The following is a 27,647-nucleotide window of genomic DNA, read 5'->3' on the forward strand; positions in this document are numbered from 1 at the left end:
TTTTGTACAAATACGATTGTTTTATTACACATGAAAGCCCTTTAGACTACTATACAGCACTGTACATACAAATTACAGATGATTATGTTTCAGATTGTGGAGACTGAGTATAAAATAAAACCTCTTCATATATATTCTTGAGTATTATACATGTAAATTGAATAAAAAATAACTCGAAACTTCAAGTCTATGCCGTTCATTTATTATCCATCCTGTCCGATTGTGATCATGCTACTCTTTTCTTTGTTTGATTTTAATCACTTTTTTCATTTCTTTTATTCCAGTGAATACTTATTATAGTTATATTACATCAATATACAGTTTCATGTTTAACAAATTCCTGTCATCTCATTCAACAAATGGTTTGAATTACCTCATCTATCAAATAATCACTTATACTATACGTATAAAATGTTTATTATTTTTGAAGATCTTATAATTCATAAAATTCTAATTTCAGTTGAATTGAATAATATAATAAACATGTAAATAATCAAAATATAATCTTTGCACAAAATCTCGTATTTCATTCGGTTCTCTTGACATCTACAACCCTACAAAACATTTTTAACAACAATATTTCAAATAAATATTAGTATTACATGCCTCTATGTATAATGAAGTTGAGTTCACTTGAATGTACATATGCCTTTAGTAATATTTCATTTCTTTTGCGTTTTTCTGAAGATTGAAGACACAATATTTAGGTGAATTTACCAGAGCCATAGGCAAGGTTATTCAGTTATACCTCAGCCTACATTATTTTTTCGTCATTACGAGGGGCAGTTCTACGCCATTTTGATAAAGGGTGAGGCGCAACCTAAATATGAAGTCATCTTTTATCAATGGAATATTAGGGGTAAACTATTATAAGTTCTCGTTTTGATACTCTTCTTTCTTCTCCTTCTATCTCTTTTTCTTCCATTCCCGACTTTTTAATCACTTGAAAAAAAAATCACAAGGGCGGCCACCCTGGTTAGAATTCCTACACTTCAGTACAAAATGTCACCTGAAAGTTTTGATATAATTGAGTTGTTTTATATACATGTCACATGAATTAACAAAATAATTATAATTGGATGATAGTCATTGCTATGGCATTGTAAAACGTGGTGAAAAAGAATGTTTACATTGCCTTAAAGCCCAAGTCCAACCTTACAACAAATACATTTAATGAAATAGAGACAAATTAAAAAAACATAACACTGACGATTACATCAAAATCGGATATGAAAAAAAACCCAACAAAATCATGGTATTTCTAACTTTAACAAAATTGTGTTAAGATGGTAAAGCAATAAGAGAGCCGATGATGTCAAATAATCACTTCTTCTTTTGTACTTTATTGTATGAAATTTCAAAATGTGTCATATTTTCTATCAATAAAATCGTCGTTTAACCATTATTGATACATATCAATTAGTATAGCATACAATCAAATCAAACACAAAGACAATAATGATTATTGTAAAGCAAATAAGCTCCTCAGTCTATTAACATACCCCTCGTGTTATCCATAATAAATATTTCAAGAAACTAGGCAAACTTAAAAAAAAAGTACACCCGGTTCAACGGGCATTCAGACGATTTCCTCTCAGTTGTTCCTGTTTTACCCAAATTAAGGATATACAGTGCGTATTAAAAAAAGTTTACACTCTAAATAAACCTGTAAAATTATATGTTTGTAATATGCTGAAGCTTTTTACACATTTAAACGTTGGCACAGATCTCTTAAAGCAAATGACGATATAACTGTCGAAAAATCTTTACGCTTGAGTGAGCAACACTAACTTTTGAAAAGTTCGTGAAAATGATTTGCGCAGCAGAACTTGGACATTGTTAAATGGATAAAAGAAGACGTTAATCATGAAGAACAAATGGACTTTAGCTAGGAAGATTGATTTGAAGATATCTCTTACCTTTTCAACTGGTTTTCTTGCCAAAAAAAAATCATAGAGCGCCATTGCACCCCGCCCCTTCCCACGCACCGAGGCCATCGTGGTGATATCTGCTTTACACAGAGCTGTGATACACATGAAATGGCTTAGGCTTGATTTTCGGTTTGTTAATTATTGTTCATCTTCGGAAAAGTGTAAAGAAAAAAGTAAATGAAATATGAAAAAAAAATGCTGGAGATGTCTGAAATATACTTTTGTTTACATTCAGTTATGTCCTGGCTCAGATCCATCTGGCACAAAAAGGGCATAGGTTGTGCTTACCTAGGGTTAAAATGTTAATTTGGGTGGCAAAATTGTTACATAATGTTTAAATGTATCTGTTTTATTTCAAGTGGCTAAAATGCAAGAGAAATGTATGAGAAATATTCCGCTCGGTCAATTTGTTTTCGCCTTTTTTCCTTGACACCGCGTGAAAATGAGCACTTCTGCGCAAACCGATTTTTGCGAGCTTTACAAAAATGGACAATGCTCACTCAAGTGCGACATTCTGTCATTTTCTTTTAACTTTCGTATGATAGATGAGACTCAAACTCAAGAATATATGTGAAAAAAATATCCTCATAATGTATATTTTTTAATTCCCAGGACTTTTTCAAAGTGTAAACTTTTTATTGATACGCACTGTATATAGCGTTTTTTCTCTATTTTATTCAAATCAACTTGACCATGTTGATGTTATAATGAGGGGATGGATCGACTCGCCTTCAAGCAAAGTTGATTTTCGTTAGTACGTTTGTAGGCCTACACTATACAACAATTGTTCGGGAATCATCAAACGAATGAATCTTCCGTTTCTATTTTCTTTTCCCGTAAGTCATCATCGTTCAGTTCGGTTCCCATATCTTCATTGGCATTCTCCTCAAACCCATTAGCCGTCGGTACTTCATCGATGGTCTCATCCTTTGGTTCAATGTCGGGCTCGTCGTCTTGTTCGTCGGCAGCAGCCTCGTATTTCCTCCTAGGGATATAGCAGATGTACCACAGCACGACACCAATGACGATAAAGACGACAGTGAAGGCGATGACACCGCCGATCACAGCGGCCATGTTGACCTTTTCTGTAATGGGGTTGAAAGAGAGGGGGGGGGGGGTAAATAGAGAGGACAAGTCCAACCCAACTAAAATTTGATTTGAATAAAACGAGAAAAATCCAAGAAGCATAACACTGAAATTTTCAATAAAATCGGATGTAAAATAAGAAAGTTATGACATTTTAAAGTTTCGCTTAATTTCACAAAACAGTTATATGCACATCCTGGTCTGTATGCAAATGAGGAGACTGATGATGTCATCCACTCACTATTTCTTTTGTATTTTATTATATGAAATATTCTAATTTTCTCCTCATTGTCAAGTGAAACTATGATTTATTCCTCCCTGAACATGTTGAATTAGCATTGTTTAACACTATATGGTCAAGTTGATTCTTATTGTCAAGTCTGTAAAAAGTGAAATATAGCATAATTAAAACAATAAAAAAAACAAAAGAAATAGTGAGTGATGGACATCATCAACTGTCTCATTTGCATGTCACTGAGTTGTGAATATCACTGTTTTGTGAAAATAAGCGAAACTTTAAAATGTCATAACTTTCTTATTTTACGTCCGATTTTGATGAAATTTTCAGAGTTATGCTAGTTTAATTTTTTTCTATTAATTCAAATCAACATTTTTCTGGGGGTGGACTTCACCTTTAAGTTATCCGTAACACGATTTTTGTAAATTCACACGAGGTACTGGAGCCAGGGACGACAATCTAAATTTTGCTTCTAACACCAACACCAAATTTGAAATTCCACAATGTTTAGGACTATCCGCATACTTACTTATTTGGCAAGCTTGACATCTGATCCCCACATCATTGACGTGTCTCAACGTGGTACATCCCACCCTGGATCCGACCGGAGGGTGGGGGCATTGAGCAATCATGGACTCGTCACCAGTGCAATTAAGAACTCCAAATAAATCTAACAGAAAAAGGGAATAGGAAATGAGTGAAACATAATACTTTACTTGGATGTAGAGACGTAAAGCTTGTAGCTTATTTGCCCCTCGTCACGTTGGATAGTCTCTGGTAGGGTAAAATCTTTAGTGGATGGTTTTTCCAGTGCCTGTCAATAGCTGATTTGACATATTGACACTTGATGCAGAAACTGCTTCCTCTAGTAAAGCATTCCAGTTGTTTATACTCCTAATTGAAAATGCATTTTGCCTTATTTGCATCTGTTTTTTTCTTAATTTCATGCTGTGACCTCTGGTTCTACCATGAACATCCATCTCAAAGAAGTTGTTTAGGTCAATTTGATCAAGTCCTTTTGAAATTTTGTATATTTGGATCAGTTCAGATCTTTGTCTCGAGCGGAAATAAATTTACTACTGTCATTACTTTCTATCATTTAAAAGCCACTAAGATAACGAACTATTAAGTTGACAAGGTGAACATGGTGAAACCAGAGACGGTCTTCCTCTCACGTCCCTGGTGAAACATGGGACTCATTTCTTCAACTGACACTTGATATCAATTTAGTAAGAGTCACATCTTTCCCTTTAAATTTCATTTTCCCGGTCTTAAGGTAAAATTTACAGATTTTTACATGATATATTCGGGTTAAAGAGCTATGATGCGAAAGAACCTCGAGGCCTATACTGCCAGAAGATCTTTTCTTACCAGAGGCTCCCACCCTAGCAGCGGGGTAGGTATCACAGCATTTAACCACCTCAGCATTCTCGTACTCGAAGCCCAGTTGACGGCAGACGACCCGTGCATCGAGCTGAGTGATATGTTCTTGACAGACCGTACCGTAATCATTACCATCGAAGACCTCCAGTCGACCTTCCATCTCACATGGCCCATCAAACAACTTCACACCCATGAAAGGAGGTTTACCTGAGGTACATGTATAGATAGGGGAACATTTGTAGTGAAGCTTTAAAGTGTCATCTACTTGGCGAGTTATTATATCTTCCCATGCCGATTTATAAAAAGTCATAATGTCGTAAAATAACCTATTTCGCCATGTCGATTAGATTTATTTATTTTTATTTATTTCCGCTTTATTTCAGCAGGATAGCCCTTTCAGTTACAAAACTGCTCTACCAAGGGGCCCTGCACAATAAAAAACAAATACATATAAATAACAATTAACACACAAAAAAACTTAAACTATATACAATACTACAGATATTTAATAAGTTAAATCACATTAAATTAAAAAACTAAAATCACATACAAGCAGAGAATTTATATTAAATTTAAATTAAATCTAGAATAAAAGGCGCGATAGCTCAGTCGGTAGAGCGGGGGATTCGTATTTCGGTGACCCGGGTTCGATTCCCACTTGGTGCGCTAGTGCCCTTTGGTAAGGCATTAATCTTCATTACCAGGTCCTTCGGAGAGGACCTTAAGCCGTCGGTCCTCTGGTTGCTTGCTTACAAGCATTCATGCTTTCTTAGCAATCAGGTAAAAATCCCAATCAATCAATCAATCAATCAATAACACAAGTATAATATTTACATTAAATCAAAATTAATACTGCTTTTTTTAAATTCGGAGTTCAGAGTTAAAATTCTAGATTGTTTCTTAAATATGGGAAAATGTGTTACATTTTGCATATTCTGGGGTAAACTGTTCCATAGATTTGAACCATAAATATGCAAAGATTTCTTGTAATACTCTGTTCGAGGTGTTTTGATTTTTAATGGGCAAGAATGTGCATATCGAGTTTGAAAGTTAATATCACGATAAACAATAATTTCCTTTAAATACGTTGGAACTAAATCATTAATTAATTTAAACATGATGAGGTAGGTCTGATACTGTTGTCTTTGTACAATGGTTTGCCAGTTTAGTTGGGTGCGGAGAACATTGGTAGGTATTGAAAAATCAGCATTCAAAATCTAACGAGCATACTTGTTTTGGAGTTTCAGGTACAGTCATGTTCAAAGTCCTGTTCAGAGCATCTAAGTGGGTATAACCCAAGTATGATGAATCAATGCAGACAGACGGGGAACAGTTGCGGATATAGCCGGGTCAACAGTGGCGTACAGATGGGGGGATGCTTGGGGACGTTTACCCCCCCCCCACAAAAAAAAATCACGCCCAAGGAAAAAAAAGAGAAAAGGAAAGGGAGAAGGATGAAATACAATATTATTTTCTGACTATTATGTCAAAATCTTTACTGCTCGCTCGCAACTTTTGAATATAAATTTTGCCATGTCTTGCCCCCTCAAATTGTTTGGCTCACTGCGGGTCACATACAAATACATTACTATTTTCGGCGCCATATAACATAGGGGGGCCGAGGGGCCCACCCTCCCCCCCCCCCCATTTGGCGGAGCAAAAAAAAAAAAAAAAAGGGGAAGGAAAGAAAAATAAGGGAAAAAGAGGGGAGAAAAAAAAGAAAAAAGGGAGAAAGTAAGACGAGTGAATAATATAAGATTATGGGAAGACTAGGAAAAAAAATCTTTCATATCAATATATAAACTTTTTGCTCATCGCGCTTCGCGCTCGCATTGCATGTTCGATGAGATACATATCTTGCTCAATAGGCTGATATGGAGCTTAAAATATCAAGTTTTGAATTCAGTATACATAACATATTTCAACTCGGACATCGAGCTTTCGTTATTTTGTTTGATTTATTGATTTTGAAAAAAAAATGCTCGGTGAAATGTCCGTTTTATTGTCTGAGTATCGAAATTTTCAGCTCGCGCTACGCGCTCACATTATTTGATTTGTCATTAAGTACCTATTCTCTTCGTGTATTTCATAAAGTTCTCAAAATATCCCTTTTCAGGTTTGATTGTCAAAACCTATCAACTAGCCATGTGCGCACGCATTTTGATTGGTGAGTAATGCGTACATATATAGTAATCAATATAGTAATTCTTTAACGAACTGCTTGAAAATCCCCTTTTCATGACAGTTTATCAAAAATATCGGCTCGCGATTTGCGCTCGCATTATAATTGTTAAAAATATATACAAGATATATACAAGATATACAAGATATACAAGATATTTATTTTGTCTTCGCAAACATGATTACAAAGAAATTTGTTTTCCACTGGTGTAATATACATTAGACATGCATGAACAAAATCAAACAAAGAAACAAATAAGTTACACAGGTATGAAGCAAATACAACAAAACATTTGCAAAAGTTTGAGTCATCCAGAATACTTATCAAAATTATTAGCATTCAAATATTGTTATAATTATTATTGACATTATTATTATTATCATTATTATTGTTGCCATCATCATCACTACTATTGCTTTAATATAACTATTATCATTATCATGAAACTTTCCGGGATATCAGTACATAAGTTCATCATTTCGCTGGGAACAGAAGTTTATTTAACGTTGAGCTTGTGAATTGAATTTGTGGATAGAGTCGGGTATGAATGAATTTCTAAAACGGGAAAGGCGGATTGGAGTGGGACGAAGTCTTATGCCAGAACGATTGAATGAGTAGTAATGATTAAGTGGATGAGAAGTGTCTTTCATAATTAAGCGGACTTTTCCTAAGATCTGATCTGTACAGTGGGATTCGATAGAGGCTAAATCTACTCCTATTATTCTTTGCGCTATTTTACGGGGCTTTTCCAGTTTCATCTTGTCATCTTTTGAGAGATTGCCAAATACACATAATACATTGAAGAGAAGGACACTTTTAATAACTGAATTATAGAACAGAGTTAATATTGTGTTGTCAACATGGAAGGATTTTAACTTGCGGAGAAAGTACAACCTCTTGCAAGCCTTCCCATAAACCAACTGCGCGTTCTCCCTCCATGACAATTTGTCGTCTATTACTGTTCCCAAGTACTTATAGCTGCTGGTTTGTTCGATCACCTGATCATGAATGATTACATTCTCGTGCTCTGCACCATTTCGACGGAAGTCAATAACCATTTCCTTGGTTTTGGTTGTATTCAGTGTTAAGTAATGGTCGTCGCACCAACGAATGAATTTGTCTACTTGTGAGAAATAATCGCTAACCTGATTCGACAATAGTGCAATAATGACTGTGGCATCAGCATATTTAAGAATGCTGCAGCAAGAAGTTGTACTCACGCAATCGCTTGTGTAAAGAGAAAACAATACCGGGGAGAGGACACACCCCTGGGGGGCACCTATGTAAGTGGTAACAGTGCTTGATTGGTGACAATTCGTCTTTACATACTGTGTTCTACCTACCAAGAAGTTATGTATGCATCTAATTAGGTTAAGGTCTACATTCATCCTAATCAATTTGCGAGCTAAAAGATGGGGTGCGATTGTGTTAAAAGCACTACTAAAATCTACAAAAAGAGAACGAACATATGTCTTTGGTCTATCTAAGTGCTCATATATTTGATGCAAATATACAAGTACACCATCTTCCACGCTTCTATTCTGCTTGTACGCAAATTGAAATGGGTCTGTGAATTCCTTAGTTTGTTTCAACAAATATGGCAATAGCAACCTCTCAAAACACTTCATAATATTCGAAGTTAAAGCCACAGGGCGATAGTCATTTGGTACTTTTGCGTGTTTAATTTTGGGAACTGGAAAGATTGATGATTCTTTCCAGATACTAGGGAATAGACCCGAATCAAAGATCATCAAAAACACTTGCCGCAAAACTGGAGCCAGTTGCTGGCTACATATCTTCAGAATCCTACTTGACACACCATCAGGCCCTGTAGCTTTGTTAATTTTCACACTATTAAGCACTTTCCTGACCTTTGACTCAGAAAAATACTCAGATAAATTATCTAAAACATCTGAAGATGGAACCAGGACTGGATGGAACTCTCAATAATTCCTGCTCAATGTATTGACTTAATGACCTATTTTCTACACCAAAGTCCACTGTCTCAAATCTAGCATAAAAACGACTAAGTTCATCGACAAAGTCCGCGGATAGTTTATTGACCTTGCTTTTGGACTTGTAACCGGTGATCATCTTCATCGCCCGCCACGATGCTCTGGAGTTTTTTTGTTCAAAGTTTTTCTCGAGTTTTCTTTTGTATGCTTGTTTGCTTCGTTTCACTTCATCGTCAATCTTCTTTTGTATGGTCTTTACAACCCATGCATCCTATTTATAATTGCAAAATTGCTTAAAATGTCAAGTTTTCAGGCCTTAATATCAACAAATTTCGCGCTCTCATTAGGCTTATTAGATTAATAGATAAGATAATTTTTATTAACGTTTTCATGAATTCCTAACAAGTAAATTGTCCCTTTATCAGAAAGGATAATCGACAAGTTTTATCTCACGCTTAGGAATAGGAATAGGAAGATAGTCATCATTTCATTTGATGACAAAATGTCCTTAGAATGTGTCGGTCCCAGGTCAAAATAATAACAGTGAAAATATCAGCTCGCGCTTCACGCTCGCATCATTTATTAAGTGCGATCCATATCCACTTTACAATTTTCCTATAGACAGTGCTTGAATAAGTGCTGAAATTGACCCCTTTTCAGATGGGAATATCAAATATTGTCAGTGTGCGCTTCCCACTCGTATTATTGATTTTCATGCTAGAAAATGTATTTAGAATAAACAGACTTTAGGTCTAAATTTACAACAGGCGCACGCATGTTCATCAAGATATGCAATTATTTTTTATTTCAAACATGCTTAAATTTTCCAGTTTCAGTTCAGAACATGAAAAATTTTCTGCTCGCGCTTTGCACTCGCATTATTAATGTAGGAAGTTATCCAATTACCCATCTTTTTCATGATTTGCAAAACATGAATAGAGTGTTTTGGGGTCTAAATCTCTTCTTTTTCGATCCTGTTTCTGTTTCTGATCCGCTCGCGCTTCGCGCTCGCATTGCTTAGTTATATACCTATCCCGTTCTTGATTACAAAAAAGTGCTTGGAATGTCCATTTTTTAGGTAGGAATATCAAACATTTTCAGCTCGCGCTTCGCGCTCACATGATTTGATTGTTGAAATAGGTATCGTCTTCATGGCTAACGTACTGCAAACGGTCCTTAACAAGTCCCTTTTTGATCAGGCCAGAACGTATATTAAAAATTTCTGCTCGCGCTTTGCGCTCGCACTATTTATATAGGACTTATGAGATTATTATATATTTATGTTGTTTTATAAGAATAAAGCTAAGAAGTGACTGTTAGGACTATCCCTTCAAAGAAACAAAAATCAACTTTTAGCGGCCGATCGGGGAAAATATGGGTGAAAAAAAATTCGCCCCCCAATTGGCGAAAGCTGAACCCGCCCCTAATATATATATATATATATGCGACGGGGCCGTTACGCAACGTACCTGGATCAGACTCGATGTTAGTGCAGGATGCGTATGCATCATTATCACCAGGACAGCTAGTAGAGCCAGTGGTATCCACATCACAGTTTTCTAGTTTGGTTTCAGATCCAGTACATCTTACATCCTCCCATTCATACGTCAGAGCAGAATCCTACCAGTGTGAAACGTACAATGAAATAGAATGTTATTAACAAGGTAATATATCAATAATATCACTATGATACTTATATCGTCCTAGATGTGGGAGAATGTGTCCTTATAGGATTGGACTCTTTAACAATAAAAGATCTTGCATCTCACAAACAAATTATTTTCCCAATCTTCGCTAGCGAAGTTTAGCCATGACTTATATTGCTCGTGATATTCATTATCTGAAAGTGTTTCACAAACTATATATTACATAGGACATTGAAGGAATAATTAATTTGAGAACGAACTTTTAAATTATTTCAATAGAATCCAATTTCATTCTAAATTATACTAAATCTAATACTACATCATACTGTGATAGCATGGGTTAATGCAATCATGGACGGAAATCTGTCCCGAAAGGTAGGGGGACCACAGGGGCGGATCCAGCCTTCGCCAATAGGGGGGGGGGGTTCAGCCATATTTTAATATTTTAATCTTCGTGGTCACTTTTTAGCTTTATTCTTATAAATCAACATAAATATATAATATCATAATCAATATTAATATAATGCGAGCGCGAAGCGCGAGCAAATTTTTTTTGTTTTTTGTTTAGGGAGGGGGGATTTTTTCCTAAAATTTTAACATTCTGGGCAATGTTTGTTATCCCGAAAAAGATGTGTATGCAAATAAATAAGTACTACGAACGCGAAGTGCGAGCAGAAATGATCTGATGGAAAAGGTACCTGTTAAAGACTGCTTGCAGTTAGCCATGAAGACGTTACATATTTCAACAATCAAATAATGCGAGCGCGAAGCGCGAGCTGAAATTTTTTGAAATTTTTATCTAAGGAATGGAAATTCTAAGCACTTTGTGTAACTTAAACATAATAGGTATATAACTAAACAATTGATGCGGAGCGCGAGCGGAAAATTTTGAGATTTAGACCTAAGAACGAAACACTCTACATGTATTCATGTTCTGTCATGAAAAGGATGAGTAATTGGAGGTCTTCCTTACATTAATAATGCGAGTGCAAAGTGCAGCCAGAAAATGTTTACATACGTTTAATTTGAATTGATCGAAAAGGTACTTGTTAAGCAGGGGCGGATCCAGCCTTCGCCAATAGGGGGGGGGGCGGATTTTGTTTTCGGCCATATTCTCCCCGATCGGCCGCTCGAAGATGATTTTTGGTTTCTTTGAAGGGGTAGTCCTAATAGTCATTTCTTAGCTTTATTCTTATGAATGAATTTAAATATATAATATCATAATCCTTATTTATATAATGCGAGCGCGAAGTGCGAGCAATTTTTTTGGGGGGAAATTTTATGTATTTTTTCCTAAAATTTTGAACATTCTGGGCAATGTTTGCTATCCTGAAAAAGATGTGTATGTAAATGAATAATTACTACGAACGTGAAGCGCTAGCAGAAATGAACTGATGGATAAGGTACCTGTTACAGACTGCTTGTAGTTAGCCATGAAGACGTTACATATTTCAACAATTAAATAATGCGAGTGCGAAGCGCGAGTTGAAATGTTTTGACATTTTTACCTAAGGAATGAAAATTCTAAGCACTTTTTGTAATTCAAACAGATAGGTATATAATTAAACAATTGATGCGAGCGCGAAGCGCGAGCGGAAAAAAAATCGAGATTTAGACCTAAAAACGGCACACTCTATTCATGTTTTGTAAATCATGAAAAGAATGAGTAATAGGGGATCTTCCTACATTAATAATGCGAGCACAAAGCGCGAGCAGAGTTTTTGATATTGTGATCTGAAACTGGATAACGATTTAAATATAGAACAAGTTGAGTATCTGAATAAACATGCGCGGGCGTGTTTCATATTCAGACCTAGAATCTAGGCATTCTACACATCTTTTATTATGAAAAATCAGAGCGAGCGCGAAGCGCGAGCTTAAACTATATGATATTCCAATCTGAAAAAAAAAAGTTAATTTCAGCTATTTATTTCAAGCACTTTGTAGGAAAATCGTGAGGTGGATATGGATCGCACTTAATAAAGAGCTGATATTTTTTATTATTATTTGAGTTTTCACATAGGACTGGGACATCCTTAGGACATGTCATATGAAAATGATGACTATCTTACTATCCCTCTTGCTAAGCGCGAGATGAAACAAAAGGGACAATTTAATCATTAAATTAATATCTTATTTATTAATGCCTAATGAGGGGGGGGGGAAATCTGATGATATTATGGCCTGAAAACTGGACATTTCAAGCACTTTTGTAATTCTGAATAGAATGCATCAGTTAAAATATTTTTTTTACCATTAATGCGAGCGCAAAATAATAGGTACTTAATAAATCGAAATTTGCGAGCGCTCAGCACGAGCAGAAAATTTCAATATTCAGACCATAAAGCTATCATTTTAACAGAGCACCTTTTAAAAATCAGTTTGTAAATCACACAAAATAATGAAAGTTCGATTTCCGAGGTGAAATGTGTAATGTATATGACTTCCAAACTTGATATTTAAGATCCATATTGAACAATCACCTAACAGGCAATGCGGGCGCGAAGCGCGACCGAAAATTTTATATAGTGACATGAAAGATTCTTTTTATTTTCCAAGTCTTCCCCTCATCTTATTTTATTCACTCTGGAAAATTTGACAAGCAAAAAAAAAGTTTTCACCCAAAATGTAAGGTCATTTAGTTCAAAAGACATGTATTATTTCGAATGTGAATGATGCATTTTTTTCCATCATAAAAGACCAAAAATAGTAGGGGGGACATTTGATATTGTGTCCCCCCTACTATTTTTGGTAGGGGGGACACGTCCCCCCTGTCCCCCCTGGGATTTCCGCCCATGAATGCAATTTACATTGCATAGTATTCAATTCAATTCAAATTTATTCAACACATTACAAAATTATACAAGTATTACATAAAAAGAGATAAATATAAGAAATAGAATGACAAAACACAAGGTATAAACATAATGAGAGTGTCAGGGGTAGCAGAAAGGAGATTCCGTTTACAAAATCCTAAAAATTCTAGTATCGTACTATTGAATCAAAATTCATTACATTACAAAATACATTACGCCACAACATTGGAACAAGGTAAGACAGGTGTTTAATAACAGATCGAATTCCACATTTTGTGCAATATTTTTTCCCGCACTAATAGAGTTGTGCTATAGGCTGAAGGCCAGCACCGCCATAACTCGTACCCGGTACGTTTCATTGCGGTGCTGGCTTTCCATATTGTCCATACACCAAGGATGCCGTTTTCATACCTGAAACTGATTTGCGCTTCCCAGATTCTCTAAGTTGACGTACATGTATCCAAGCTCACGACAGGTGACTTCCTGCTCTTTCTCTCCGAAGTTTGGACTGCAAACCTTTCCCCAGCCAAAGCCCGGTGACCACACCTCTAGCCGACCACTGGACATGTCATGCCCGCCGGTCAGTCGAGTAGTCAAACCTGAAATAAATTAATCCAAAAGATATTTCATGCTGATGAGTGGACAATGGTGAAAATACACAAATACAGTCTTCAAAAATCATCTCCAACTCTTAATATTATATATCATGTATTACATTAGCTGAAGATATTGGGGCGGTAAAAATGATGTCTATGTGATGTTGATGGTGATGCTGATGCTGATGACGACGCACTTTCAACTCATTCTGAATGAGCTGAAAGTGCGCCAAAATTATATTCCGTGTTATATTTTTACTTTAACATGTTGATTAAAGGTAATTTTTGGCGTAAAATCGACTGAACATAATTTAAAGCCGATATGACGTCAATTTGATACCAAATTTTGATTGGCTACTTAAAACCTATCTGTGAAAAGACAAATTACGCTAAACAATGTGCAGTATATAAACTTTGTGTTATGTGTTACTTTAAGATTGACCAGAGTGAATGATGGTTTATGCTTCTCACATGCCTAAAAAGTGTGTATGAGATCCTGAAAATGATTTTATGGCATCAAAATGATCATTAGATTAAAAAAATACTAAAAAATCTGAAAAATATTAACCGCGCTTTATCAAGCGGTGTAGACTTCGGTAAAACGCAGAGTATATAACACCACGAATGGAGGGTTTTTGGCTGAATTATTCTACATGTAACATTTATCTCTGGAAGAGGGGCGGATAGCCCTTATATGCGTTATCAGCCTTTATTTTGTTTCCATTATGCCCGGAATTCATGTCATTTTCATGGAATGGAAGGGAATCCTGCGATGACTGCGCGGTATAAAAATGACCGTTTTTGAACAGGTTTTGGGGTGTTGTGTCAAGTAAAATCGGCTCTTACATGAAAACGGGCAAAAACGGGCAGCTAAATTTGGTATCGACTTAAAGCTTAGACATCTGGCAAAATGATGATGGTAGAATTTAAACGGAAATCCACGGAAATCTAAACGTTTCTAATGTAAATGCAAAAAACATGGATTATCCGCCTATTTCGAGGAATAATTATCCTATAAACCTCCTGAAATGTGTATTTTATCTACTTTGAACCCTTTCACACGAAATAAGAATATATCAGGATTATGTGGGTGCCATTTCAGATTCCTACATGAAAAACTTCTTGTGAAATGGCTTGTTTTTCAACTAAGTTGTCATATACGCGGCATTTTGCAAAATGTCCCATTTTACGATATGAGGTAGGAAATTAACAACCTTTATGCAAATTCCCGAATGAAATATTTTGCTGAAGTATTCTTCAAAGTGTTGTCTTTCAGCTGGGCATGACAAAAATTAAAAATCTGAAATTGCCCAAAATGACTTTTGGCGCACTTTTGTTTCGCCCCGGCCCACTGTGCGACGGTGGCTGGCCGGTGATAACTAATTGTTATAATAACATTAGGGTTAAGAGTGGTGGTAGGTGTCAGTGTCGCTGATGACGATGATATCGGTGGTGATGGTAGTGGTGGTGATGGTGGTGATGATTATGATGATGGTGGTGGTGATGATGATGATAATGATGATGATGGGATTTTCGACTGTGCCAAAACCGTGATGCTATCTTGATGACAAGCAATCCTGGAGGGTTATACCAAATACTTACATTTAATATGAGCCGCCTTATCATTACACGACTGAATATCCGCTACACCGCTCTGTAAGCATTGGTCCAAGGAGTTGTGTGGTATATGTACTCCATCCACTGTGTCACACCACACATTCAACAGAGCACTAGTTACATCTGTGGACAAAGACATTTTTATTAATTAAGGCCATTTTTTCGTTGAAAAGAGTTTTATTTATTGGTTTCTTTTATTTTTTTTGGAAAAAATGTTTGACACATTCTCAAGATCAATGGTGAAAATTGTTAGTTCTTGCAAATATGTTTATTGTGAAAACATTATATTTTTGGTGAAAGAAATATTTTGGGGTTTTTTAAATGGAAGAAAATAAACGATTATTTGTATTGGAATTGAATTGAAATATTTATTTTGCGTAGTATACTTTTACCAGTAAAATTTGGTTAAATTTTACATTTGGGCAATTCCATGAAATATTAACGTCTTACCCCATATATGTCGGACCTTCATTAAATTTTCTGTCTCTGATTTCTGGTTCTTTTGACAGTCTTTAGTGCTGTCAAATGACCAAATGACCATGACTTGGTCAGTTTATGATGTCAAGTATAACTTCAGAAAAATTGGGTTCGGAGGTACAAAAAGGTTGAATATTTTATGGAATTGCCCAATTTCTTTTTTTATATATATATCATTCTTATCGGACATCAAAATTACCATAGAAACTCGATATCATCGATGTTCCATGATGCTTTCAATATATTTCTTTAATCTCCCTCAATCTCTCACTTTCTCGTCATCTTCCTTTTCCTTACATTCTTTCTGACCTTCTCTATATTTGTCAAACTTATTTCTTACTTTTTGTGAATCCTGTGACGTTCTTGATGACGTCAGCTCCATGGAATCCAAGCTCTCGACAAACAACATTTGCATCTTCTGTCTGTACGCCTTCACCACACACGGGTAGCCATACTTTTTCCAATGGATGGAAGTACTAATTCAAAATTATACAGATTTAGAAAAAAAAATGCAATTAAGTACGTCAAAATGTTGGGATTAATGTCACAACTGACACTTGTAAAATAATATTTGTCGTTACTGTAAATAGCAAAAATATTGTATGACAAAATTGCTCTAAGCTAGTCAAATTCCACAATTTAAGCAAATGCAGATTTAGATATAATCTACAATCTTATCTGAATGGCCGCAGTCATACAGTAAGGATTGGAAATGCTGTATCAAAACAAGTAGATGATGCATGTGGAGTCCCGCAGGGATCGGTCATAGGCCCCCTCCTCTTTACTCTCTATATCGCACCCATACAGGACATCATCCGTGCCCATAACATGGAATCCATGTTCTACGCAGATGATACCCAAGTCTACAGCATTTTCAGTCCTGACGAGAGAGACTCTGTCATTACTAGAGTCAATAACTGCCTCCGAGACATCCGAGCGTGGTCTGCAATGAACAAACTGACGATGAATGACGAGAAGACGGAGGTAGTACATTTCACCTCAAAGTTCCTTTCGAGGTGTTGTCCCGATGTCAGCATACACGTAGGAGGTGAAGAAATACCCAGTAGAGAAGTTGCCCGAAACCTCGGAGCCATGATTGATCAGCATTTTACCTTGAAGGCCCATGTAAATAGAATATGCAATTCAGCTATGGCGGCCCTTCGGAAGATAGGAGGCATTCGGGACTATCTTGATCAGCGCACTGCAGAAATGCTTGTTCACGCATTTGTGACTTCGAGGCTGGACTCATCCAATGCACTGCTTGGAGATTTACCTGACTTAGAGATCAAGAAGCTTCATTGGGTTCAAAATATAGCCGCAAGGATAGTCTTAAAGGCCCGCAGACATGAGCACATTACACCCCTTCTTCTCTCTCTCCATTGGCTTCCTATTCATCTACGTATCCAGTACAAAATCCTTCTCTTAGTCTTTAAAGTATTGCATGGTAACTTTCCTTCCTACATCTCACACCTCATCAATTTCTATGTACCTAACAGAAAGCTCCGTTCTGCCAATCTAAACCTTCTCCAAACTCCCAGAGTCAACACCAAGTACTATGGAGAACGTGCCTTCACCACCCTTGCATCACATTTATGGAACTCTCTACCACCCCAACTACGTGAAGCCACCTCAACAGCTAATTTCAAGACATCAATCAAGACCTATCTTTTTTCATTGTTGTAGCGTAATATAGTTTAATATAGTTTTACTCAATATGTTCAGTACCAAATTAATACCATGTAATGATATGTCATGTAATATATTATCATGTGTTAGCAAATAGAATGCAGTGTAATGTAAATTTAATGTATATTTCAATGTACCATAATACTTAGTTTAATGTAGAATAATATTTTGATTTAATTAAAACCATATTAACAATTCGCTTGATTTCTTATGTAATAAATAATTGATTTGTTAAGCGCATAGAGATCACGAATATTATGCGCTATATAAGTAAATTATTATTATTATTATATAATAATAATGAGATAACAAAAATAATTAAAAACGCCATGAACATTATCAAAATGTATAATGACAAATACCACGTAAGTCTTTTATAATTATTATTACCATTATCATTACATTTTTATATGATGAATTTATTATCAATACAATCATCATCACCACTAGCTATTTTTCAATCAATGTCATTATCATCATCATCGTCATCACTGATATTAAAATATTGAAGTGTTTGCTTTAAAAATAATTAGCAGAACATATGTTAAACTCGAAACGTATACTGTAACAGCAACTGATTTGATGTGGTCTCCAAGCTCTAAATTTCCAATGCATATTTTTCATGAATGTTGAAAACATACACCGAAACCAGTTAAAGTAAAAAGGACCCCTTTGTCCAATAAATGACATTGTTTCGACTCTTTCCGAGAAAAGGGTCTCCCCTTATAGAAGCAAGAACATCTCTTTTAATTACACACTCCTCGAAAGATGTACATTATTTAAATGAAATCACGTAGATCAAAAGATTTTCAATATATTTTTTTATGAATGTTGAAACATACGCGGAACCAGCTAATGTAAAAAGGACCCTAAAATCTTCTATTATTTACCCTTAAGGGGAAATTTACCCTGAAGAAAAATTTGTTTTAAACATAGAAAACAAAATAATAAAAAAATGTTGTTGAAGGTTTGAGGAAAATTCATTAAAGATTAAGTTAATAAAATTTTACATTTTGGATTTGTTACTTCATAAACGAGTATCTGCCCCATATGTTATGAAATATAAAATACATAAATTTCAATTTTTTGATGGTTCATAGTGATACTTGTTTCTTTTTAGGAACAGGTGTGAATGATTTGTGTATTGATATAATGAAGGTACAGTAATAACCATTTTCAATTTTCTGAGAAAATAACATTTCATTGATCTCTTTTTACCATACGATATGTAGGGAAGCTGCTCGTATATGACGTCACAAATCCAGTAACTAAAATTTTAATAACTTCTTTATTCTTTGGTGGATTTTCCTCAAACCTTCGCAAATATTTTTATCATTTTTTTTCTGCTATTTTTACAATAAAGTAAACTTTTTGTCAGGATGAACATCTCCTTTAATCCACTAAATGACATTGTTTCCGCTCTTTCCGGAAGAAGGCTCTCCCTTTTAGAAGCAAGAACGCCTTTTTTCATTACACACTCCTCGAAAGATGTGCATTATTTTAATGAAATCACGTGAGTCAAATGATTTTCTTCGCATGTAAAATAAGAAAGGAAAGTTTAAAGTTGTCATGTTCAAATCCATACATTGTCTTGGCCCACCATAATCTTAGCGATATATTTGTTTCTCGTAAATCGATATACAAAACACGGTTTGGAATTGACCAACTGGCTTTGAACTGCCCCAAAACTGAATATGGCATCAAACGTTTCTTGTTTGTTTGTTTGTTTTATTTCCGTATATAAAATAACAGATACAAAGTACATACAAATACACTTAACATGAGATGATGAGGTCAATGTTAAGATACAATAATAAAAGGTAAGAAATAAAGTAAATTATACGGCTGGTAGTCTATATTCAGCTGCAATAATGCATTGCTGCTGGTCTTCCATGGAGCCAGTTTACTTACAAAAAGGCTATGATTACCATAAAGTAAAGGAAGTTGACCATCAGACATATAAGTGAAATCATTAAAAACAAAGAAAAATCATATAACCTACACCTACCCACCCCCCCCCCCCCGGTACAAATCAGTGATTTAATTTCATTTAGCACAGATATATTTCAAAAATGTATTTTTAAAAGAATTGAAAGTGGTGACATTACGCACGTACAAAGGGATTCTGTTGAATTCAGAGGCAGCTCGGTAAGAGAAAGATATTTTACAACTATTGGTTATAGGTCTGGGTAAACATATATTATTTTCATTTCTAAGAGGGTAAGGAGTAGCTTTTGTATGAAACAAATTTTTCATATATTCAGTGGACATGTTGTTACAAATCTTATACATGAATAATATCAAGTGAGTATACTCTCTCTTTTAAAGGACAAGTCCACCCCAACAAAAACTTGATTTGAATAAAAAGAGAAAAATAAAACAAGCATAACACTGAAAATTTCATCAAAATCGGATGTGAAATAAGAAAGTTAAGGCATTTTAAAGTTTCGCTTCATTTCACAAAACAATTATATGCACATCTTGGTCGGTATGTAAATGAGGAACTGATGACATCACTCACTCACTATTTCTTTTGTATTTTATTATATGAAATATGAAATATTTTTATTTTCTCGTCATTGTCATGTGAAATGAAGTTTCATTCCTCCCTGAACACGTGGAATTCCATTATTTTAACATTTTGTGCTTCAGGCAAGGAGGTCCTAATTGTCAAATTTGTAAAAATTTAAATATTGTATAATTCAAACAATGAAAAACAAAAGAAATAGTGAGTGAGTGACATCATCGACTCTCTAATTTGGATGTAACTGGCTCGTTCATATAACTATTTTGTTAAAAATAAGCGAAACTTTGAAATGTCATAACTTTCTTCTTTTACATCCGATTTTGATGAAATTTTCAGCATTGTGTTTGTCTGATTTTTCTATATTGATTCAAATCAACATTATGCTGAGGTGGACTTGACCTTTAAATAGTGTCACAACCCTGAATAGAATGAATTTGAGAGGTTGAAGTGTGTGAATAGGGGTCAACTTTTAAGATTATTCTTCCAGCTCTATTTTGAATTTTTTGAAGTTGGTCAAGTAGAGATTTGTTTGCAGATTGATAGATAATGTCACCATAATCAAAATGAGGTAAAATTATTGAGTCATATATTAACTTTAATTCTGACAAATTTACAAAATGCTTTAGCCGTGCAATATAACCAATCATTCTCCCCATTTTTTTACATAAATAATTTATGTGATAGTCCCACTTCATGTTTTCATCCACTCATGTTTTCATCCAAGACACCTGGATACTTAAAGCTATTCACTTGAGTCAGTAAATGACAGTCAATTTTTAGTTGTAAATTTTGTGACCTTTTAAGCATTTTAGGTGTTCCAATCAACATGCTTACAGTTTTATCATAGTTTATTTTCAAATTATTCCTGTTCAACCAGGCAGATAGACTTTCCAGCTCCTTATTAAGGACGAGTTCGATAACTCTAATATCTTTATGTGAGAAAGATATTACTGTGTCGTCAGCATAAAGGTGTACGGTGCACTCTTTAAATACAGAAATTATATCATCAATAAATAAAAGGCGGAAAAGCTATGGAACAAGTTGATATCGTACATCCCTCCTGAACTTTCTCTTACTACCTTGAACATGTTGAAGATAAAGCTTAGGACCACATTAGCTCAAGTTACATACTGCTTCATTAAATACATTTTTGATACCATACTTCAACTGAATTGTGTGCATTTCTATATTATTCATTTCAAAAGCTATATATTGAGTAGCATAAGTGGACAATGTTAATGATTAACTTCCGTAATATCGATATACAGAGCTTAATTAATCCGGTCAGTACTTCAAATTGACGCAAACAGCGACTTGCCATTTTTCTATTGCCACTTTCTCACACCGGTCATGGTACTTTCATAATACGCATCTTTCAACCCATTCTTCAGACTTCATTTACGATTTTTCCCCATCAAATTATTGGTGCGTTTTTTGAGAATGACCCACAGCTCTATTTTTTGAATGGCAATGATGTTGGTGTTAAAACTACACCACTAGACAAGTGTTTAAGGACAAGTCCACCCCAACAAAAAGATGATTTTAATAGAAAGAGAAAAATCAAAGAATAACACTGAAATTTTCATCAAAATCGGATTTGATTTTTTTTTTTTTACATTTTGTGGTTCAACCAAGATGGATATAATTGTCAAATCCGTAAATAAGATGAAATATTGTATACTTCAAACAATAAAAAACAAAAGAAATAATGAGCTAGTGACATCATCGACTCTTTCATTATTTTGCATATCACTGAGTTGAGCATAGAACTGTTTTTTTTTAAACAATAAGTGATACTTAAAATATCATAACATTTATTTTCCATCCGAATTTGATGAAGTTTTCAGCATCATTCTTGATTTATTTTTCTCTATTTATTCAAATCAACTTTTTTTTCTGGGATAGACTTGTCCTTTAACAAAGTACTCCAGCAAAAGCATTTCCCACGAATGTTAAATTCATTGTATTAGTCTAGTCTGCGGGCACAGACCCTTGGTTTTTACGCAATTCGCATAATGCATAATGCATAGTCTACTCTAGACAGAGCCTTTGACAAATAAGAGTCAGTGCTTGCACACTAGTATTAGTCTAACACAAACGGATGTTATTTTAACATATTCTGTTGAATAGTTGAACACAACTTGGTACTGTTTTCAAACTCCAGGTTGTATTTCTATAACACCTATAGTTCTCTCAAAACACAAAGTGATGTTGTTTTGAACCACATAGTTTTAACAGTATATTCCAGCATCATGTGACCAAAGTTTTGTTGAGAAAAAAACTAGAACAATATTACACAAATATTTATTTATTTTATCAACTTACTTTCCGGGCAAGGTGATAACAAAATAAGAAAGTTTAAGCACCAGTCAATGACTGGGATCACATATAGGCCTATAAAAGAATTGAAAAATTTTCCGAGAGGTTCTCCATATTGGTTTGTGCGTGTACATGACTACGTGAGTAACGTGACATAATGTAAAATAATCATAAAAATATTATTAAAATCGAATCTAACTTTGAAATGAGATTTCATTATAAAGTAGAAGAAAATATGGATATCAAATTAAAAACAAGCAAAGTGAATCAAACAAGCAGTTAATACATTTACAACAAAATATGGTACGTCAATTATAGTTGAATTTTGAGAATTGAATAGAGAATAGTAATGAAATCTACGCCGGATTAGCAAATAATTTCCCTAAAAAATTATATACAATATGATTTTTTTAAAACTTACTTCAAGAACACCTTCATGTATGTCGGATCCTTCAATCAAACGAACTTTTGTATCATTCGAAGGTTCCTGTGTTGACGAGGGCTCGACTATGGAAAAAAAGGTATTGTAATATTCACTGGCAGGTTAATAGTACTAAAATAATAATGTCATATTATTTGAAATAGAAGGATCAGTAAATCATATCCCCCCCCCCCCTGAAAAGGGTAATAACGTCACATTAAACTAGAACATGTGGTCGAGAGGTCTAAAGTTTAGACATATTGGAAGCCCGAGGTTCGATAACAGGCGAGGCACTTAATTAAGACTCTTTAATAAACGTACATGAACACTGCAGTTTTGGTACAAACGCGAAAACATGTTGGATAAAATAAAATACGACCCTATAAACAGGAGGATTAGTGATTTGAAACATCTTATTGAATTAATGAAAAAAGGATACTATAGACACTTATTATTTCCACCTGTTAATTGTATACACATCTTTAGTTCTTTGAATTGTGGTTTGCCCTACAAAAATCGACATCTTTTGAATCTGATTCAAATTCAGGTACAATTCATGTCATTGCTATTCTTTCTTCGTTAGTTCCATAATCTCAATTTTGTGTCGCTCTCACATAACTGAGATTCAACAAAGCAACAAAAGAAAAAAGAAATCAACGGAATGTTGGCAACTGTATCAACTGACAAAATGGAAATCCAAGGCATAAAACCTAATGAGGTGAATCCTCGTACTGAATAATATTTTTCCCATTTATCTTGCAAGTGACCTTAATTTGAGTGTTTATTGAGTTCATTCATTTGAATAGATGAACGGGTTTGAACTTCTCCACCGAGTTATGACCTCGTTGTCCTATTCTGATAAAGCAATGACATTTTTGTGTGCTTTTTTATCTTCAGAACGATTCGCTCCAGACCCCAATAAAACACCCTTAAAAATAACCAATCCCGGTTACCAATTTAATTTTCAGCTTTTATTATTTTCAGCTTTTTGCCTTTTACCCCAGCTTTTTCAGGTATCCTTACAGTAAATTATCTACTTAGCGTGACCACCTGCCATGTTATCATGATCACAGTTCACTATTATTCCCTTTGGTACAAACATGATTCGTCTTCCTTCTTTTACGACTTTGCTAGTTATACCATACAAAATACAAAAGATCAATTCGAAATTCATATACACTTTGCAATGAATCAATTCAAACATCAGTGACCAATCCAAAATTAGATTGAAATCTTAAATTGATTTAGAAGTAAATTTTAACACAATATATAATCTTAGATTGGTCCTCAACTAAAATCTCACACATTGATTTGTAGTCTCATTAAATAGCAGTCATTCGAAATGACGTTACCATGGTAACTATTCGAGTAGCTTTGTAACAGCCAAATGTAAATATTTGGACCCCTTCAATCATTGGAGTTTCAAATATTCATTATTGTGGTCCCCATGATGCACTCCTAACTCGGGTGGCCGGGGGGGGGGGGGTAAATTTTCGTCGAATTGAGTAAAAATTATATTTCATAATCAATTTTCTGAGCAGGTATGCTTGGCATGAATAATACAACTTACAAGTATCCATCCTTTAAACTGTTCAATAAACATATTGGAAGAACGAAAATTTTGATCTTCAGACAGAAAATTAAGGGGCATGCAGCGTGCTTCGTCACTTCGTTTGAACATTCTGACAATAATACCGTGAGGTGTATTGTTACAATGAAATCAAGTTTCTAGCCACAACATACATAACATATTAAAACATTGCTTTCTTTTCTATTCATTATCTAATTACAGTAATCAATTAGGCCTATTACAATGTATATGCGCTGGTGGTCATGGTGCAATATGGCCTTTTATGCTTTCTTTTCACGAATTCTGATCAACGATTGTTCTGGCTGATTTTATCCGCGGACTTCCGCATACAAATAACATGACGCATAATTCTCTATGGACGGCATTCTCCAAGAGTGGAAGGATATACAGAGAATTATTATCGTGGATAACGTCAAATATTTGGCTTCTTACCATCGTGATTACCACAGAAATTTTCGCCGAAAGTAAACATTTCCACGCGAATAAACGAATTTATCAAATGTTTATTTTGTTTATGGATGGCTTTATTATTTTACCATGCATTTTGTGTACTAAAAACGATAACCTTGTACCATACAACACAATCTATCGAGGACGAGGAATAATATAAGTCATTCATTTGGAACGAGTGGTCGGCCTTGGAGGACAGCAAATGCGGAAAATGTTGACCCTGGCCTGATGTAAACACAAAACCAAAAGCTATTTTTTTATGAAGATACTGACATGACTGAGGTATTACGATATATTTCTACCCATGCATATTTTGCAAATTCCAAGTGTCATAATCAGTTTACTGCAAAACTGCAGATGAAAGCCGACATGTTTGATTTCCAATGATGAAAAATATGGCAAACACATTCTGTAAGTGCAGCCACAAACTACGAATACGTCAACAAGTAAAGTACAGTAAAGATAAGTCGTAAAACCTAAAGGATATCCGTGTCAAATCAAGACTTACACAAAGACGAAATACTATTTACAGGAAAGATGACAAAATTACAATATCAATTAATATTGGAAACCTAGTTCATAACTATACTTCTTTCGTAAACATTTAAGTTGAAAAAGTAAAGTTTAATCGTTCCTTTTTTCAAATATTATCACAACCATATCTTAAGTCGCCATGCCTCATATAAGATCGGGTAAGTTATCTCTTTTTCAGAGGTGTATCCAAAGGCATTTTGGTGTAAGTAGGTGTCCCATGCAAGTCATTCCGGTGTGTAAAGCCATTCTGGTGTCCAAAGTCATTCTGTTGTCAAATATCATTTTGGTGTCCCATGTAAGTCATTCTGGTGTGCAAAGCTATTATGGTGTCCAAAGTTATTCTAGTGAGCGTTTCATGAAAGTTGTCAGACGTTTCATCCGAAAGTTACCATAGTAACACTGCTTCTTAATAAGCCAATCAACATCATTGAAAGTTGTCAGATCTGACAACTTGTCGGACAAAAATGTTGATGAATCGCTCACATGGCGTCCAAAGTCATTCTGGTGTTCCAAGTGATAGCAGTGTCCGATCGCTCCGGTGTCCCAGCAAGTCATTCTGGTGTGCCCTAGTAATTTTTGGTGTCCTAGGTCATTCTTGTGCCAAAGTCACTTTGGTTTCCAAATTAAGTCATTCCTTATTCAAAATATATGGGGAAGAGTTTTATAGTACCCCCACCAAAAAATAGCAAAAAAATTGTGAGACTTAGGCCTACGGTTCGTTCACTTAAGATTTCTCTATCGCTTTTTAAGTTTAACTTAGCTTTACTTAGCTTGGACTCGAACTCGCCTCGTAACAACAGTCGAGATCTCCGTGAGCGAGAAGCGCTGATACCGAAAAGTTTTCTAGCGAGTTTGAGCCAAAAGTTCGACTCCGAGTTCGACTAGTCTAGGCTTTCAGACTCTTTAATGTCTGAATAAACAGATTCACTCGATCCTGCTCGAAAATTTGACGGAATAAAGCCATATTTTGGTATGTATTTCCACTCTCCCATCATATATGTTCTATATTAGGGATAGATATATTGTTTTGAACCTTCTCCACATTTTTGGGGGTACACATGGAACTCTTCCCCACAGTGGCGTACCTAGGATTTTTCACAGGGGGGGGCAAAACCGTCCGCCAAAAAATTTGACAAGCAAAAAAAAAAAAAAAAAAAAAAAAAAAAAAAAGGGGTCCAATAAAGGTCTTCAAGTTCGTCAGGGGGGGGGGGCAAAAAAGGTCTTTCAAGCTCGTCAGGGGGGGCAGGGATACGTCCTTTGCATGGGTTGTGGCTCGTCAGGGGGGGCAGACTGCCCCCTCTGCCCCCCCCCCCCCCCCGTAGGTACGCTAGTGCTTCCCCATCTATCATAACATGGTAAGAATGTCATTTCAGCACAGCACGTTAACTCCCTTGGACGCCGACAACGCTCACCCGGATAAGATACCCAAACATGTAGTGCATTATGTCTCCCCCGAAGTCATGACCTTACACCAAGGCAACTAGCTGAACTCCAAATCAAAGTTATCTGTGACTGTGAGAGTTTTCATCCCAAAAGGGGGGCTGTCAGAGTCCCAGAATAATCACGAGATATAAGTATAAATTAATGAATGTAATTCGATAGTGAACTCGATGTGTAAACTTTCCTCGGTCAAATCGATCAACTTGATTAATGACTTACCGTATCCCACGCCCAGAGAGATGATGGCAAGAACCAGGACGAGAACCAGGCCAGGTCCAATTTGTCGATCATGGACACCATGATATCTGCGAAACAGACGCGACATTGTCGCCATTATTTCAGCTAGATACATGCACGCACATACAGGAGTCACCTGAATTCTGAACAATGTTCGGAATTTGGCGCGTCAGTATACTCACCCGTTTCCTGCTTTAGTTCACAAACAGTAACTAGCAAATAAAGAAATCACAAGCATGAATAGTTTTCAAAGTGTGTTTCCCCCTCAGCGTGTACACGCTTTTCAAGCGAATGAATACGAGCTTGTCAATTGAAGTCTAATTCATTTATGATTTTATGATGCCACAGTGTATGTGAATGACGTGTGTTGCTATATGAGATTCATGAGTCAAGAGCTCCTCGCTTGTTTTCCACAGATCAATGGACAGGGGATAATAATTTATATACCAGCGCACCACCACTGGTTTCATATGGATGTTCAACTGTGTTCAACAATGGGCTATAACCACCAGTAT

General features: G+C 35.4%; 1 protein-coding gene across 1 annotated transcript; it reads right to left on the reverse strand.

Moving 5' to 3' along the window:
- LOC129282057 (neurotrypsin-like) lies at window positions 1-27,647 on the reverse strand. Its single transcript, XM_064113111.1, has 9 exons — window positions 27,115-27,647; window positions 22,881-22,966; window positions 16,268-16,403; window positions 15,436-15,573; window positions 13,649-13,836; window positions 10,245-10,395; window positions 4,627-4,845; window positions 3,785-3,925; window positions 1-3,016 (listed from the first exon to the last, which is right to left on the reverse strand). Exons 1-9 carry the CDS (start codon window positions 27,245-27,247, stop codon window positions 2,730-2,732), a joined length of 1,479 nt encoding a protein of 492 aa, XP_063969181.1. The 5' UTR covers window positions 27,248-27,647; the 3' UTR covers window positions 1-2,729.

The sequence above is a fragment of the Lytechinus pictus genome, chromosome 18, assembly GCF_037042905.1.
Source record: "Lytechinus pictus isolate F3 Inbred chromosome 18, Lp3.0, whole genome shotgun sequence".
NCBI lineage: Eukaryota > Metazoa > Echinodermata > Echinoidea > Temnopleuroida > Toxopneustidae > Lytechinus > Lytechinus pictus.

Bases quoted from the DNA above. Each gene is read 5' to 3' on its own strand.
- LOC129282057 (XM_064113111.1), bottom strand. From the start codon at position 27,247: ATGTATCTAGCTGAAATAATGGCGACAATGTCGCGTCTGTTTCGCAGA. The intron at 15,574-16,267 runs GTAAGAAATAAG...CTTTGTCCACAG, and splicing joins CGTCACAGGATTCACAAAAA to ATGTAACTAGTGCTCTGTTG. The intron at 4,846-10,244 runs GTACGTTGCGTA...CATGTACCTCAG, and splicing joins TAACATCGAGTCTGATCCAG to GTAAACCTCCTTTCATGGGT.